Source organism: Bos indicus x Bos taurus, chromosome 19, assembly GCF_003369695.1.
Source record: "Bos indicus x Bos taurus breed Angus x Brahman F1 hybrid chromosome 19, Bos_hybrid_MaternalHap_v2.0, whole genome shotgun sequence".
Lineage (NCBI taxonomy): Eukaryota > Metazoa > Chordata > Mammalia > Artiodactyla > Bovidae > Bos > Bos indicus x Bos taurus.
Window position 1 is genome coordinate 23,256,745 of NC_040094.1, and position 16,988 is coordinate 23,273,732.

The following is a 16,988-nucleotide window of genomic DNA, read 5'->3' on the forward strand; positions in this document are numbered from 1 at the left end:
TTGTTTACCTCAGTATCCCCAACACTTTAATATGGTGGGGAAATGGTCCATCCCAGCGCTCAGGGAAGACTTGATTTTATTGCCACCTACCCCCAGAGGCTTCCAATGTTAGTGGGTGAGCCTGCAATTCACAGGGCAGGGAGTAATCTAAAAATGAGGGTCTTTTTAAAATTAAATTTGGTTAGGACTTCTCCGATGGTGCAGTGGAGAAGAGTCTGCCTGCCAATGCAGGAGACATGGGTTCCATCCCTGGTCTGGAAAGATTCCACCTGTCGAGGGGCAACTTAAGCCTGTGAGCCCCAACTACGGAAGCCTGTGTGCCTAGAGCCTGTGCTCTGCAATGAGAGAAGCCACTGCCAAGAGAAGCCTGTGCACCACAACAAAGAGTAGCCACTGCTCGCTGCGACTAGAGAAGGTCCCAGCAAAACAGCAAAGACCCAGCACAGCCAAAAATAAAGATGAAATAAACAACTTTTAAAAACTAATTAATTAATTTGTCGGTGTGTCATGAGAACCAAGTACAGCACAGGGCCAGAGAGCACAGGTTCTGGAGGAGATTCAGTTCCCTCCCCCCCCACTCACAGAGCTGGGTAGGCCATGCCTCCACAATCTCATCTGTCAAGTGAGGATCATAATAGAGTCTTCTTCACAGGGCCGTGAGAATTAAATGAGCCCATACACGAAAAGTGCCCAGAATGGTACCCGAATCATCACACTCGGTAAATGTGAAGTAGGCTTACTACGGTGCTCCTTCCGATGACCACTAAGCGTGTTTCTCTCTCTCTCTCTCAGCTGGAAGAGAAACTCAAGGAGAAGGTCGACGTGAGTCTGACTGAACGAATCAATCTGACTGGAGAAATGGACACGTTCAGCACGTGCGTACTTGCAAGTCTTCTCTGGACTCTACCCTTACCCTGCGCAGAGCAGTGCGTCTCAGGCCATCAGCTCAGGTCACTGCAGAACCTGAGAGGTTCCCAGAGCCTTCTGTTGGATCAGGATTATCTTCTCCACAAGCCACTAAGGAGCCTGAGAAGTTGGTGCAGCTGACCCATATCCTGCCTCCTCACATGCAGTCATTCTTAGCTTACAGGGGTTTTATTGCTGCAGTATCTATAATAATGGCCTTTTCTGGTGACTTAGCAGTGAAAGAATCTGACTGCCAATGCAGGAGACTTGGGTTCTATCCCTGGGTCAGGAAGATCCCCTGGAGAAGGAAGTGGCAACTCCCTCCAGTATTCTTGCCTGGAAAATCCCTTGGACAGAGGAGCCTAGCAGGCTACAGTCCATGGGGTCACAAAAGAGTTGGACATGACTTAGTGACTAAACAACAACAGCAGTCTAGGATAACAGGGAAGAAGAACTTTCCCACCTCAGCCATCCCTGCAGGAAGGTCAGGTCCAGGGCCTCCTGTCTGCCCTCCTCAATCCACAGAGGGCCAGCCTCACCTCCAGTGTTTCAGGATGTAAAGGGTGAGCGACCTGATTTTAGCCATGAAGGCAGGTGGAGGAGTAGGCAGGGCACGGATGTATTTGGGGTGGGAGGGTGTCTGTCCAAGGAGTTCAGATGAAAGCCTTTGGAATCAGTTCTTGCCCTGGTGCCACCTGGCAGAGTTTTGTCATGGTCTTTAAGTGAGATTGGGGAAGGAGAAGCTTCAGCTTTCTCATCGGCCACTTAACTGAGGAAAAATCCAGGTCCTCTTCTTAGGTCATTTCCTCTCTTTCTCTCAACCTTTTTTTCCCTCCAAGGTCTGATTTAAACATTTTAGGCAAGCGTGTACTTTGGGAGGAGTGAAGAGGGATTCTGGGCATAGCAGCAGGGGAGATGAGCCACGGGATCTTGTGTCCTAACCGAGTGGGGACACACCCAAGCGAGACCAGACACACAGCTAGAAGGAGGGTGGAGCCAAGATGCTTCTCCTTGTCATTCATTCCTTTTTGAAATAAATTCGAGTTTTTTTGATGAAATGGTGAAGCTAGGTTTTGCACAGGTGCCTAAAACCTTGGCAAGGGGCTGTGTCGGTGGGTCATTCACAAGTCACTTTTGTAAGCCATGACCACAGTGGTGTGTTTGACTTGCAGTGTCATCTCCAGCAGCATTCAGCTGTTGGTTCAGGACCTGGATGCTGCCTGTGACCCCGCCCTTACAGCCATGAGCAAGGTAAGCTTTCAGAAAGTGCTGCCTCCTGAACGTCAGAGAGTGGGCACAGGTGGTCTCTCCCGGTCCTCACCTGTAGCTCCTGCGGGCTCTCCAGTGCTTAAAGCACCAATCAGGAGGAGAACGGAGCCCTCCAGGAGTTTCCACAGGTGCTCAATTGATCTTGCACCTGAAGTCAGTTGTTTGTCCTTTGAGAATGAGACGGGGAGCAGGTGTGCTTCCTGAGTTTGAAGGAAAGGTTGCCTTTGGTCAGCATCTGACATGTGCGGAAAGCCCTTTGTGTGGCCTCCCTAGGACGGGTGAAAGTGAAAAGTTTCTCAGTCGCGTCTGACTCTTTTGGACCCCGTGGACTGTAGCCCACCAGGCTCCTCTGTCCATGGAATTCTCCAGGCAAGAATCCTAGAATGTGTAACCCTTCCCTTCCTCAAGGCATCTTCCCCACCCAGGGATCGAACCTGGGTCTCCTGCATTGCAGGTAGATTCTTTACCAGCTGAGTCACCAGGGAAGCCCTGGTGGTGGTGTGCTTAAGGCAGTCACTTCTAACTCATCTTCATTCCTGCCACTCAGAGGTTTTTCCAACTCTTTCTGAATTCTGGTGACTGTGCAGGGTTATTTGATCAGGTTGCAGACCCTAGTTTTCTTTTCTTTTAGATACTTATTTCATTGCAGCAGGCAGGATCTTTAGTTGCAGCATGGGGGATCTAGTTCCCTGACCAACAATCAAATCTGGGCCCCCTGCGTTGGGAGTGCAGAGTCATAGCCTCTGGACCACCAGGGAACTCCCACCTCTAGTTTTCTAGTATCATGGGTCCGTCAGCCCTCAGTCCCCTGGCCTCTCCCTTGGCATTTCCCATGCCTGGCCTCATGTTGTTCTTTGGCATTTAGGTGCCTGTGTCTTTTCTCCCTAATGTAAATACCTTGAGTGCATGGACCACAGAGAATAGAGAAGACTGTCATATTTGTTGATTAAGCTGGAAATAAGCAATTCTTCATTGATATTTTTTCCCCCTTAACATTTATTTATTTGGCTGCACCAGGTCTTAGTTGTGGCATATGGGATCTAATTCCCTGCCCAGGGATCAAACCCAGGCCCTCTGCATTAGGAGGTCAGAGTCTTAAAGACTGGACCACCAGGAAAGTCCCTCATTGATTTCTAAGCCAAATAACACAAAGCCGTCCACTCTTTGAGCCTTCTAGAGCAGTGGTTGGCAAGCTACAACTGGTGAGCCACATCTGGCCCACTGCCAGATAAAGTTTTATTGGCACACAGCCACACTCATTCATTGTATGTTATCTATGGCTGCTTTTGTGCTACAACAGCAGAATTAAGTAACTGCAGCTGAGACCAGATGGCTAGCAAAGCGTAAAATATTAACAGTCTGGCCCTTTACAGAAAAAGGTTTCCAGTGCCTATTCTAGAGTCATAGACTTTTGTAGCATTCTTACAAATTCTGCAGAAAGAACTTCTCAGGGGCCTACTGGCCAGTAGCAGAGTACAATGGAAAGAACACTGGCTTTGAGTCAGACAAACCTAACTCCTCATTTTTCCTTTGGGCGTGTTGAGCAAATAACAACCTCTCTGGGCGCAGGTTACCTCATCGGTATGTGAAACAGGGGGCTCTGCCTCCCAGAGCGTTGTGAGAATGGAGACTGGCCAACAAACGTTAGCCCTCGTTCCCTGTGGTCAGGAGGAGTGGCCATGTCACAAGGTTGTGTAAGCGAGACACTCGGTCTGAATTTGGTTTTGTAGTAGATTGTAAATATTTAAGAAAAAGAGAGGTTAATACCCAAACTTAAGCTTCAGGGGTTTTTAATGATGCTCAGTGGGGAGTCCTGAGTAGCCAGTGTCACAGAGTTTCCTTTCAAAAGGCTGATCCTTTCACCAGTCAGAGGTGAATGTGTATTTCCAGCATCCGAGTATTTACAAGCAGAAGACTTGGAGCAGGCAAACTGAGGCTCACTCATTTTCTTAGAGAGACGTGACTCTGAGGATTGATTCTGCAGGCTCTGATTATCCTCTCACTGCCGGTGAACGTTCCCGACATCCTGAGCATGATCTGCTCCAGCTGCCTCCTCTCCTGCCCGCCACACAGCTTAGGTCAGAAGGCAGCTGGGGAAAGAATGTCTACATTTATCAAAGGAAGACCGAATTGGGTTTTTTTTTTTTTTTTTTTTTTTGTCTTTTTAGTAAAATAGCAGTTGGAGGGGCCTTAATGCTCCAGGTGTTGCTTATGTGAACTGTCATTTCATTAGGTGGGTTTCCTGCAAACTGCCCCCACCACCCATCTCTCCCCCAGACCCACACCAGCAAACACTCACAGAGACCATACCTCCAGAATCTTTTGTTTATATCACAGGAAAACCACAGACGTGGGAACGCAGCAGCTGGGAGGCCATTACTCTGTGTCTGAATCTTCTGGAGTTCTAGCAAAATGAAATCCATGTGATGAAAATGACCAGATATAAACAAGCCAAGTGGTCACAAACCGATTCAACAAATACCCTGCGATTTGTGCCTGCACTCTGTTCTGTGTAGTTTCTTCAAGGATTTTTTAAAAACTTTTGTGATCACGTTTATTCTTGTCTGTAATTCCATCATTTTTGCTGCTAGTTGAAGAGTTCAATTCAGACTCTACCCAGAGCAAGGCTGGGAAAGTCGTGCACTTTATTCCAAGGTGCTTCTTGTTGTTGCTGTTCAGTCGCTCAGTCGGGTCCAACTCTTTGTGACCCCAGGGACTGCAGCACGCCAGGCTTCCCTGTCCTTCACCATCCTCCCGGCGTTTGCTCAAACTTGTGTCTGTCTGAGTTGGTGATGCCATCAGTTCACCATGAGTACGTGGGTTTATTTTTGGACTCTGAGTTCTATTCCATTGATCTATGTGTCTTTTCTCATGCTAGGGCCACACTGTCTGATGAGTGTAGATTTCTAGTAAGTTCTAAAATCAGGAAGTATGAGTCTCTCAACTTAGTTCTTTTTCAAGATTGTTTTTGCTGTTTTGAGTGTCTTGCAGGCTCACTGTTGTTTGTCTGATCCAGAGTATCTTTCTCCCTCAAGACACCATGGCACTTATATTAAGTCTCTACTTTGTTGTACAATTATTTTTTCTATCTCTGTCTCCCCTGTTAAGCTGTGAACAACAACTTGAGGGCTGTATCTTCATTTTTTGATCTCCCCAGCACACCACAGTACTTGCTTAACAGTAGTACTCCTAGAGTGACTTTGCAGGTAAAGAAAGCAGAAAGAACAAAAGTTTATAGACACTCACTTCACCAAAGAATGGTGACCAGATGAGACAAAGGTGGTAACTCTACTGACCAGATTTAGCTGGGTAGAGCTGGCAGACAGTAGGAGACTCAGGCCTCTTTATTGGAAGTGGCAGGATCATAGAAGCCTTGAAGCCTTCAGGCACATCCAGGTGCTGTTGAGGATGAGGTGACGATCCCCAGTGGTACTTAATAGCCAGGATTCTTACTTCACCAAGTAGCATCCTGGAGCAGATTGAAGTTGGAAATAGGAAATCCCCACATGTAGCTATTTGCTCCCCAGCTGTGGGCAAGAACACCGCTGCTGGTGAAGGAGAGAAGAACACAGAGGGGCAAATTTGGTAGAAAATCCACAGGAACGGCTTTAAACGGGCCAAACCCACAAGGAGGAAGCACAATACAAGCAAACTTTAGTGGTTTCTCTGAACCTGTGTAACCTTGAGGTAGTGTTTTTGATGTTATGTCAAAATTACCCTTCAGACCGCTTTCCCCTCCCAAATTGCATTATTTTCTCAGACGAGCTCCGTGAGATGATTAGTAAATTGCTGTTTACAGAGCGCTTTACCAGGAATCAGCACCCAAAGGTGTTAACCGCGTTTAATTCTGACAAATATATAAGGTTCCTGTGTTAGTTCCTTCTCAGTTTCACAGATACGGGAATGGAAACTCATCAGATCTCTTAGTTAAAATGCAGCAGAGCCAGGATTCAGACTCAGGTCTCTCCTCTGTGCAGTAACACACCACACTTACAGAGTAAGTTAGTCTTTTGGCATATGTGGAAACTGAGGCAAAAATCAGCCCACGTAATTTGTCTAAAAACAGAAGAGGGACGACAGTGTGTGCTCGGTCCTGGTGGGTTCACATGAGCTTGTTTTCACGCTTACATGAGCATGAGCTCCTCAAGCATTCAGAAGCATCCTGTTAGATACTGGTCTTCAGCTTTTCTCAATCTGACACCATGACTTTCCTATAGGGAAGAAAACAGGTTGAGCAGCCAACCCAAGTATTGCAGCCTGCTCTGCACGTTTCTCCAGAAAACTAACGAATTATCATTCTGGCATGTGTGTTACTTGGTTTTCTTTTTCATAATAAGTCCAAGGCCATAGAGCTTTATAACAGTAAAGCCAAAAATAAAACCGAGTCTCCTGATTCTTGAAAAGGAAGTTGTTTGGAGTGCTTTGGTGGAAACCATATGAAGAGTTCTGTCTTTTAAATGTAATTTCTGTGAATTCTTAAGAATTCATATGTCTCTGCCAGATGCTGATGTTCGGTGTAATTTCTTTGCCTGTTCAGTCACGGAAAGTGGTACTCAGTCGTGGAAGGTATTGTAACTTTTAACCCCTGATGTGTACATGTTGCGTAACAGAAAGGGCAACAATAAGATTGCAATCCTACAGAATGAATGTGGCAGGAAAAGGTCAGTGAGCACAGTCTTACTTCCTTTTGTTGTCCAGAATAATTGTAATTCTTGAGCCTCCTAGAAATTGGAAGCTAAAGAAAGCAATTCAAGTTTCCTAAAAAAAAAAAAAAAAAGAATTAGTATGCCTGAGTGTGGCCTTACAAGTAGGATTTTTTTTTTTTTTAATCTCTTGCTTCCTTAAAGGGAACGATTTGTCCCATGGTTCTCACTCTGTTCTTTTTCCTAGGGCTACTCACATCCCTAGGTTGAAAGAATCTAAGTCTCTGTCCAGAATCAAACAGATTTAGCTTTTAGCCCATTAATGGTAGTTTTAAGGGAGGAAAAAAAAAAAGAAAGAAGAAACTGAACAAATTAAATTTCCTTACAGTCTGGCAAGTAATTTCTATTAGATTTCAAGATCGTGAACATGTACTCATTTAGGAGGCCGCCTTACTATTCCCCAAAGACATTTCAAAATGGCCAGAACAGTCCTCAAATCTGTTCTTATTTCCCTCAGTTATTAAAATGTAGATCTGTTTCAGGAGGCTCACAGGGCTCCATGGTTAGGAAATCCTCATTTCCATCTACCACCTATAATCAAGGCACATCTTTCTTTATAAAAGATTTTTTTTTAATGACCGAAGCAAATTACCTTCATTATAGAAAATTACAGATTTTTAAAAAGAAGAAAATTTAAACCACCCATAATTCCAATTAACAAACATATTTCAGTCTTTCTTCTTATGCCTATATTTTCTTTATTTATCTTCATTTTTGGCTGTGCTGGGTCCTCATTGCTATGCAGGCTTTTCTTTATTTATGGTGTGAGGGCTTTTCATTGTGGTGGCTTCTCTTGTGGAGCACAGGCTCTAGGGCAGTAATTCAGAGCCTGGGCTCAGTAGTTGAGGTTTCTGGACTCTAGAGCACAGGTTCAGTAGTTGTGATGCATGGGCTTAGTTGCTCTGCGGCATGTAGGGTCTTGCCAGACCAGGGTTCAAACCCATGTCTCCTGCATTGGCAAGCGGATTCTTTACCACTGAGCCACCAGGAAAACCCTATGCGTTTATTTTTAAATAAGCAAGCTTATGCTTTACATAATATATAACCTCTTTTTCTCATTTTGCAGGTTTTAATAGTTTTCTGTGCCTTTTGAGCTGAATCTGTGGTATTTTTTAGTGATTGCTTAGTACTCCATAGTACAGAGTATTTACTATTAAACTTGTAACAGTAGTTAACATTTACCATGGAAGTAATACATGCCAAGCACTGTGTAAGAGCATCCCATATACTGTTTTTCATTAACTGTATAGATTATAGAGGTTATCATCATCCCAGTTTTATGGCTGAGAAAACTGAGGCTCAGAGAGTTTGGTCACTTGCCCAGGTCATGCATTTAGCTCGTTGCACAAACAATATTAGGACTCATGACTGGCGACTCCAGATCGCCTCATCTGAAGTACTGTCGTCTGTTGCCCCGACGTGTATGTGATCATTTCACTTTTGATGGATGTTAGGCTATTTCCGGTTTTTCACATTTATAAATAGTCCAGCAATGGACAACTTTGTGTGGGTGTGTGTTTTCTGAGCATTCATAATTATTATCTTCAGATGAGTTGCCATAAAGGAGTTGCAGAGATTTAAAACTATGTAAAATGCAAAACTTTTTTGATATTTTCAAATCACCTGTAAGAAAGCTTGTACAAATTCACCTTCCCATTGGCCCAGCAGTGAATAAAAAAAAAAAAAAATCTACTTAAAGCCTTTATTGCTCCACTTTCTATCCTGGATCTTACTGGTTTTCCTCCCAGAGTTAAGGAATGTGTATCCCTGAGCAAAGAAGTGAGAAGAGTTATCCTTTCCTCTTCTTCTGCACCACCATCACCACCACCACATCCTCTACTTTGGACAAGCTCATCTGTACACAGATTTTGCTTGCCCCAAATTTCCTTAGTTAATTTCAACTTCATTTCAGGTGGTAACACTTATTTTGGAAAGCAGCATGATAAAGTGGAAAGAAACAGGGACTTTGGAGTTAGTCAGACCAATGTCTAGATCTCATCCCTGCAGACTTATCAGTTCGTTAGGCCAGTCCCTGATTGTCCTCACATCTGTCTTATCATCCATGAAGCAGGAATAAGAATACCTCCTTCACTGCATAATCGTCATAAGCAGTAGGTTCACGGGAAAATGTCGATCATGGTACTTAGTACATAGTAGGTGCTCGGTAGAATGTTCCTTCCTCTTTTTTGTTCCCCACACAGTACTTAGTTGAGTGCTATACTTGGGGAAGGTGCCTAAAAACAGCACACGCTTGTTGTGTGAGTAAAAGTAGCCTGGACAGACATGAGGTGTGAGCGTGTGCTTGTGCGCGTGCCTGGGGCCAACATCCCAGCAGCCTTGCCCGTAACACTAGACTCTGATCGCCTGCGATGTTCCCAGACTCCACAGGTCTGAGTCTGCTCTGTACAGCTTTAGTTCTGAGATAAGATGAATATGAATTTGATGAATATGAATATGATGAATGTGAATATGTGAATATATTGAATATATGAATAAGATATATTCATATATGAATATATGAATAAGATGAATATGAATCTGAATTCTCGGTTGAGGAATATTTCTCAGGAGACCTCTGTGCACGTTTCACATAGCCATGGAGAAACACACATGCCATAGTCAACTAGCATGGATCCCCGTCCTCTAATCAGTGGGTGAATCAGAGGTCTCTACTGCTCTGGGCATCTCCCCAGCCTTCCCTGTGAGGGGCCAGCACACTCTCTTTCCACAGGCACCAAAAACCACCGGGACTGGCAATGCCCTGAGCCCCACAGCCTCCCCCTGAGGCTGTGTGGGGTCCCTGGGACTCTGGTGTTGTAAATGGATCATTTCCTTGCTTGCTGTTTTTATCAACCCTACATCTTGGTTACTGCTTCTTTTGCAAACTTGTTCTTGTTCAAATAGCACCAATGGTATTCAACCCCACCCCACCTTCTAAACAAAAAGCGCAGAAGAAAAACCGTGAAGTATGGAGTTCTATGAAGTATGAAGCTCTAAAGGTCAGATGCAAAGTTCACCTGGAAAAGTTGGAGTCTGATTTCCACTAATGGCTTTTCAGGATGTTTGTTCTTCCAGTGCAAGCTACTGTTTTATGTCCCTTGATCACTGTGTATTTCATTAGCTTCTCCGTGAGAAACTGGGCTCCCCTTGAACTAAAGCTGAGTTAAGTACTGTTTTCTGTTTGTTTGAAATAATTAACATGTGTCTAGGAAGCAGCCCAGTGTAGCGCTTGGGTTTAAGATGGGCTTGGGCTGCCTCTACTCTGCCATTGATCAGCTGAGTGACTTTGGGCCTCTTCTCTTTGAGCCTTTTCAGTCTCCTTGTCAGTAAGACAAGATCTTACTGTAAGATCATGTCGGAATAGCAAAGGAGATGATGTGTGCCAAATGCCAGGCCAAATGACCTGCACACAGTAGGTCCTGACGTAGGTACATTGGCACATTCGAGTTACAACCCAAACCCTAAGTCATCAAGGGGAAAGATGGCAGAGCATCCATCCGAGGCTGTGGCTGGACAGTACCACTGCTGGCTGTATTTTGCTCATTTTTTAGAGAATAGTCTGAACAATGTCAACTTTCATTGTTTTCCAGTACTTTAAATTCTTTTCTTATTCCACAAAGCTGGCTTATTTTTTTTTTAAATTTTTGTTAATTTTTGGCCACACTAAGTGGCATGTAGGATCTCTGTTCCCCAACCAGGGATCAACCCCTGTCCCTCGAAGTGAAAACACAGTCTTAACCACTAGACCTCCAGGGAAGTCCTGGGTTGACTTAAATTTAAACTCATGAATCCATTTGACTTTTGTTAGTACTTCATTTATCTTGACCGATGGAGTTCGAAATGGCCTAAGTATTCAGGAAAATCGGATCTTTCACCTAGATTTCCCAGTGTGGACGCATTCTAACATGGCCAATGGTGGTCAAGAGGAGGCAGCTCTCCAGCGGGAACTTGAACTCTCACGCCGCGAGCTCCGTCTTGCCCAGAGTTGCTTGTAACCGATGACAGGGCATGTCACCACCACCGACTGTGGTTGTCTTCTGTCAATGGAGAACCATCGTGCTTAGATAATTGTTTCCGAACTTTTCAAGCTGTTGAAACGTCAACTGCTGCCAGCTTGGAAAAGAGCAGTCATTACTATGGATGAGCTTTGCACTCGATGGAGGGCGGAGTTCACTGTGCGTTTTGTTCCCCTGGGGCCTTCTGCCGTGGAGCCGCTGACAAGCTGGGAGTGGAAGATGAAGTGTAGATGGTAACAGCACCTGCCAATTCTGGCCTCAGCCTGTGAGCTCATTTAAGGCCCCCTAGGATGTTCATTGTTTGAATGGGTCACATCTTTAATATCAGGTGGGAAAAGAAGTCTCTCGAAACAGAAGAGGATAAGGAAAACATTAGAAGTAGCCAAAGCATTAGAATATAAAGTCAGTTCATATTAGACTTTTCTACCATCTCTGCGTCCTTTGCTTTTATTTTTTTCGTCCAGTAAAAAAATTAGAGGCCCTTTTCTTTCTGGAGCCTCATTATGAAAGCTTACATAGACTTCATGTATCTGGGCCTTGGTTTTCTTATCTGTAAAATGAAGATGGAGGTGCCTTCCAGCTTTTGCATGGTTCCATGCTTACACAGACCCAAAGCTTTTAGGCCATAAATACCTGTTGATGTGAAGAAACATTAGGACAAAACATAGAGTCATTTGAGCTTCCCAGGAGCTGGGGGATCATCCGTGTATACAATATGATTCTTTTAAACACATTCTCTCAGGATTGAATTTTTCCTTTTCCCAGGAGCTCTGTAAAAATAGTATTTTCTTGCCAGAGACATCAAGGCCTCAGAAAGACTGCCTTCCTTCTATGAACATATTATACAGTTTGTGTACGGCTCAAGATCTTTTTAACAGGCAGCCCAGCTCCTTTCTGAGAGGCTGACCCTGCAGAACCCCATCTCAGTCCTGGCCGGTGGTGTGAAGCAGGCTGGGGGCTGGTGCCACCCCTCTTCTCCAGTGTTTCCGGGTGAGGTGGTGGTGGGGAGAGCACACCTCTGCTGCTTTTTCCATTTTATTGTGCTTGTTTTTCATTTCCCCTAACTGACCTCAGGTTGTGAGAACTGGAGCCCAGCAGGTCTCTCGTTTTTTTATTTTGTTTTTAATATGTTTATTTATTTGGCTGCGTCCAGTCTTAGTTGCAACACCCAGGATCTTCATCACGTCCTGCAGGATCTTCCGTTGTGCACACGCTTAGTGGCTCCATAGCTTGCGGGATCTTAGTTCCCCAACCAGGGTTCGAACCCAAGTCCCCTGCATTGCAAGGTGGATTCTTAACCACTGGACCCCCAGGGAAGTCTCAGGCCTCTTGATTTTGTTCACGGCTTGCCTGGTCAGAGGCCAGTGATGCCCCAAACCTGCCATCCACACAGCCCCTGCCCTGTTCCCCACAGCACTGTCTTAACCTCTGACCTGCCCCTCATATTTACAGAGATGCTCTTTCCTTTCTCTTGATTAAAATCCCACATAATCTCAAAGGCTCTTGGAGTAAGAGTCTAATGTTTGATTATGGAAATTTGCAGTTAGATAGAAAAGTAGAAGAAATAAGCTACCAAAGAAAGCAGAGAAAATAAGCCACAAGGATATATTGTACAACACAGAGAATATGGCCAGTATTTTATAATGAATATAAGTGGAGCATCACCTTTTAAAATCATTTAGAAACTAACCCAGCACTGTAAATCAACTATACTTCAAGTTTTAAAAACTATGAAACACTATATTATACACCTGTCCCCTCACCTTCCCCAGTAACGGGTAGCGCTGTCCTCCTGCACAGGCTCTGAAGACTTGTCCCACCTTGTCTCCATTTTCAGATGCAGTGGCAGAACGTGGAGCACGTTGGTGACCAGAGCCCCTACGTCACGTCGGTCATCCTTCACATTAAACAGAACGTCCCCATCATCCGTGACAACCTGGCCTCCACGCGGAAATACTTCACGCAGTTCTGCATTAAATTTGCAAAGTAAGTCCTGAACGCCCGCATCACTGGATGGTTCGGAATGCCGTGCTGACCACCAGCATGCACCCGATCCAGGTGTCCCCACCATCCAAATAGTTTTTTTGTACCCTAGAGAAGCATACTAATCACACTAAATTTGCTACTTAATGTGGTAAATCACAGTAACAGCAGTACAACCATCCACCCCCTCAAGAGAGGCAGAAAGGAGTCAGGGGGCTTCTGTCATTTGAACTACGTGGACATTCTGGTACCCCTGCCTCCCCCCAGGTTTGGATAATTAAAATTATTTTCCAGCAACTTCATGTATGTATTTTGTCTCACTGACTGGATAATAAGCTTTTTGAGGATGGGAACCGTGAGTTCTGTTCCTTTTGACCTTCTCTTCCTCCTCGCCCATAGCGCTTATTACTGTGGCTGCCAGAGTATATCCACTTGTGGACACCCGTGAGTCTAGGGAAGGTACTAGAAATCAGGAAGAGCAAGTCAGAGAGCCAGTCCATTGCCAAGTAGGTGGAGTGAACACTGCCTGCGTGTCTCCTGCCCCGTCCTCCTGTGCGGATGCTTCTGGCTTGTTGTTGTAAAGCAGGGAGATGTTTTGGTCCTTTGCCAGTCAGCATCTGGCCGTAGCACCGTTTCCCCCAAGGCCGGACACCATGGAGGGTCAGTGCCTCCTCGGACCAATTATCAAACAAGCATTTTGGCAGACTTCGCAGGGAAGGGCTTTGGGAAGAACGGCCCTGTCCAAGCTACTGAAGTGAGGTTATTCTCATCCAGGTCCCTGAGGACAGTTTAGGGCTCCAAGTTTCTGTCTTCCCCAGATCTCTCCCAGTTTGTGTTCAATTAAGGCTTTCCTTCCCCCTCACACACAAGCCCCTAAAGAGCAGCAGTTACGGAGTGGCTGTGGCCTGAGTTTTAGTTCCCAGAGTGTCAGGAAAGGCCCGAGTGGACCCTCCCGGAAGGCATTAATGTGTGCAGGACAGCAGATGGGCCGGGAGCTGACATCCCTTCCACTCTCTGGGTGCTCATTAGTGCAGGTTAAAAGCCCTGCTGATAAATCACACTGTGACACTCCCCATAACTCCCAGTAGGAACAGCGTCTCTATAAAAATTTACTGTAGCCAAGAATCTCCAGTGCTGTTGCACAGGAACCTGATGGAGCTGATGTTAAACCGAGGAAGGGGTCTTCACTAGTCCCAGCACCAGTTCACCTTCTCTCAGTGCCCTTGGCTCTCACATTAAGCCCATGCTGGGGGAGCTGGGCATAGGATGCCATCTCTCACATCTGGAAAAGTTTAACCTGTAATCTAGAAAGTGGATCCTTCATTTAATCCATGGTACCCTCTCATCACTGTAAAATCCCAGCTGAAGACCAGAACCTTCAGGTAGGGGCTGTGAGAAGACTCTTCTTCAGCCAAGAGCAGTCACTGCCACCACTGCGAGGGTCTGGAGGAGCCCCTTGCAGTTACACCTCACGTTGCTGGAACTCTTCCCCCAAAGACGTGTCCCTGATCCTTATGCTTTCCCCACCCCTCCTCCTATAGTTCAGCACACAGAGCCAGATGAAGCACATGATCAAAACCTACTTAGTTTGAAGTAACTTAGGTTATAAACTGTGTGCCGTTGCAGTTAGCTGTAGTTCAGTCTCATGGTACTTTTTGGCCTGACTCCAGTTGAGAGCAGGAAGAATCCATGCCACGTAGTCCTTTGTTCTCACTGCCTCCTGATCAGTTAGCTGGCCTTCCCCTAGATCTGATCTCTGGGGCTGACATTTCTTTCCCTCTAACTTTTTTATCTCACTATTGGTCTCTGAAGCAACAACAGTCTCTGTTATTTAGACATCAAGATCAGCCCCCTGGTAGAAACTACTGTTTGAACCACAAGTGACTTCCCTCATCCACTCAGTGGATTCTCCTCCATTCAGTAATGGGGATGATGAGACAGATCTCTTAATAGTGATTGGGAGGAAAAAAAATGAGAAGTCATATAAACTTCCTGGTAAAGTCTTGGTACCAAGCCGACATTTAAAAAGTATTAGCTGCTGCCATTATTATTTATTGTTCATTCAGCATGCAGCCACTTGAGCACCCACTGTATTCCAGCTGCAGAATTCAGTGCTTTGACTAAGTACACGTGGTCCCTGGCTTCATTTGCCTTACGGTCAAGTGGAAGGAAATAGACATGTCAGCAAATAAGTATAACCGAGTAGGTTATTTATTAGGTTGGAGGTCTGTGGACTCTGCAGAGTATGGTGGAGGAGACTGAGGAGAGGCTTCACAGGAAAGCTGTCCTTGAGCAGAGTCCGGGAGATATGTGTGTGTCCTGACCCACAAGGCGGTGGGGAGGCATTCCGGGCAGAGGGAGCAGTGTGAGCAGAGGCACGGAGGATTCAGATTGCCTAGAGTCGTAGGATCTGCATGGGGCTAGACAGTCGAGGAAGGTCTGTCTGCAAGAGTTGTGATCAGAGGAGGGTCCTGCTCATATTTGCATCTGAAATAAATCCCATTAACGGCTGATGGATTAGAAATGATGAGGCTGAAGGCTGGGAGACCAGCTAGGAAACAACTGAGAGAGCTCTAGTGAGAAGGAGAAGCGCAGCAGCCGGGGACGGTCAGGAAGGGTGGGTGTGGATGTTGAGGGAAGAACTGAGAGCTTACTGGATTTTGTGGTTGAGGGCAAGTCTGTGGCTTCTGACTTGAATGCCTGCACAGACGAGATCTAGTCTCTGAGCCTGGATCCAGGGTAGGGCAGAGTCTTGGATGTGCGGGGGTGGAGGTGCCAGTGCCATGCCAGTGGGCTCTCCAGTAGGTCTCTGGATATCAGAGTGGCACAAACCTTCTGGAAAAAATGTGGAGAGAGCAAAGAGGATGGCGGGCATGAGTCTGAGAGCAGCTTGTCAAGTGAGGAGATGGGGAGGCTGGCCAGCCTTTACCTCAGCCTCCAAATCTTGCTTTCGGCCATGGGCCCTGTGTTCTCCTGGTCTTCGAATCTGGCCTGATTTTAGGCATTTCTGGTTCCCATGCCTTCTGTTCAGCAGCAATACAACTCAGCCTTCCCTACTCAGGGCTCTGCAGGATTTTCTTTAAAAAAAAAAACCCTCCTGACCTGTTAAAATTATATTCTCCCTTTCCCCAGATGAGCATCATCAGTTCACCTGGCCCAGGTTGCCCTTCAGTCCCCAGTAAATTTTTTGGAGATTGTGTATTTTGTTCTCTGATCTGACAGTTACTCCCTTAGCAATTATTTCCTATTTTCGCATTTAAGATCCCATAACCACCTCATGTATATTCGGTTGTCACATCCATTAGGATGTTTTCAGCTACTCGTCATAGAAGGCCTGACTCAAACTGACTTAAACAGTGAATTTTTTATTTCATATAACTGAAGTCTGGAGATGGGACAGATCCCAAGATGCAGTGGTTCAGCAATGTTACTGAGGACCTAGCTTCTTTACTGACCCTGCTCTCCTTGGGCCTGGCTTCATCCTTAGAACAGTGGGAAAATGACAGCTCTAGATGTTAAATCCAAACACACAAACAGGCTAAAAAAGAAGAGAGTCCTGCCCCCGCTGTGCAGTGAAGTCCTTCCCTCCCCCTGGCTTGGATCATGTCCTCGAATTGTCAGCACCAGCAGCAGTCACCCAAGGAACCCCAGGCTCTGCCTGGCTGAGGCTAATTAGAATCCACCTCTGTTGTTTAGGAGGAATCAGCTTTTCCCCAGCATCCCAAGGCCAGATTTACCTAAATAAAACCAGGGTTTTCATTAGGGGGGCGGGGGGGGGAAGAGTGCATGCTGGTAGGACATAAGAATATCTACTTTAATTCTCCATTTTCTTTAGAAGGAAGTATAGGAACTTAAAAAAAAGAAAAGTTTTTGCAGTTCTTTACCAAAGAGAAAATGAACCTCATCTGTCACTTCTTTTTTATCCACAGCTCCTTCATTCCCAAGTTCATCACCCACCTCTTCAAGTGCAAGCCAATCAGCATGGTGGGGGCAGAACAGGTGAGATGAAGCTGGTATAGGGCTGTTCCCCTCGCTTTCACTGTGGGTCAGACCACGTATCTTCCTAGTCCAGAGGTACTAGGTCAAAGTAAAACCACCGGTTTCCCCTGTT

The 16,988-nt window shown here is 45.6% G+C and overlaps 1 protein-coding gene across 2 annotated transcripts in view; it reads left to right on the plus strand.

Moving 5' to 3' along the window:
* The window catches only part of VPS53 (VPS53, GARP complex subunit), a 124,544-nt gene that overhangs the window by 89,326 nt on the left and 18,230 nt on the right, over positions 1-16,988 (plus strand). For both annotated transcript variants that reach the window (XM_027517369.1, XM_027517370.1), the window contains exons 16-19: positions 793-875; positions 2,079-2,157; positions 12,732-12,880; positions 16,807-16,876. In XM_027517369.1, the coding sequence (XP_027373170.1) occupies positions 793-875; positions 2,079-2,157; positions 12,732-12,880; positions 16,807-16,876 (381 nt within the window). The remainder of the gene's footprint in view (positions 1-792; positions 876-2,078; positions 2,158-12,731; positions 12,881-16,806; positions 16,877-16,988) is intronic.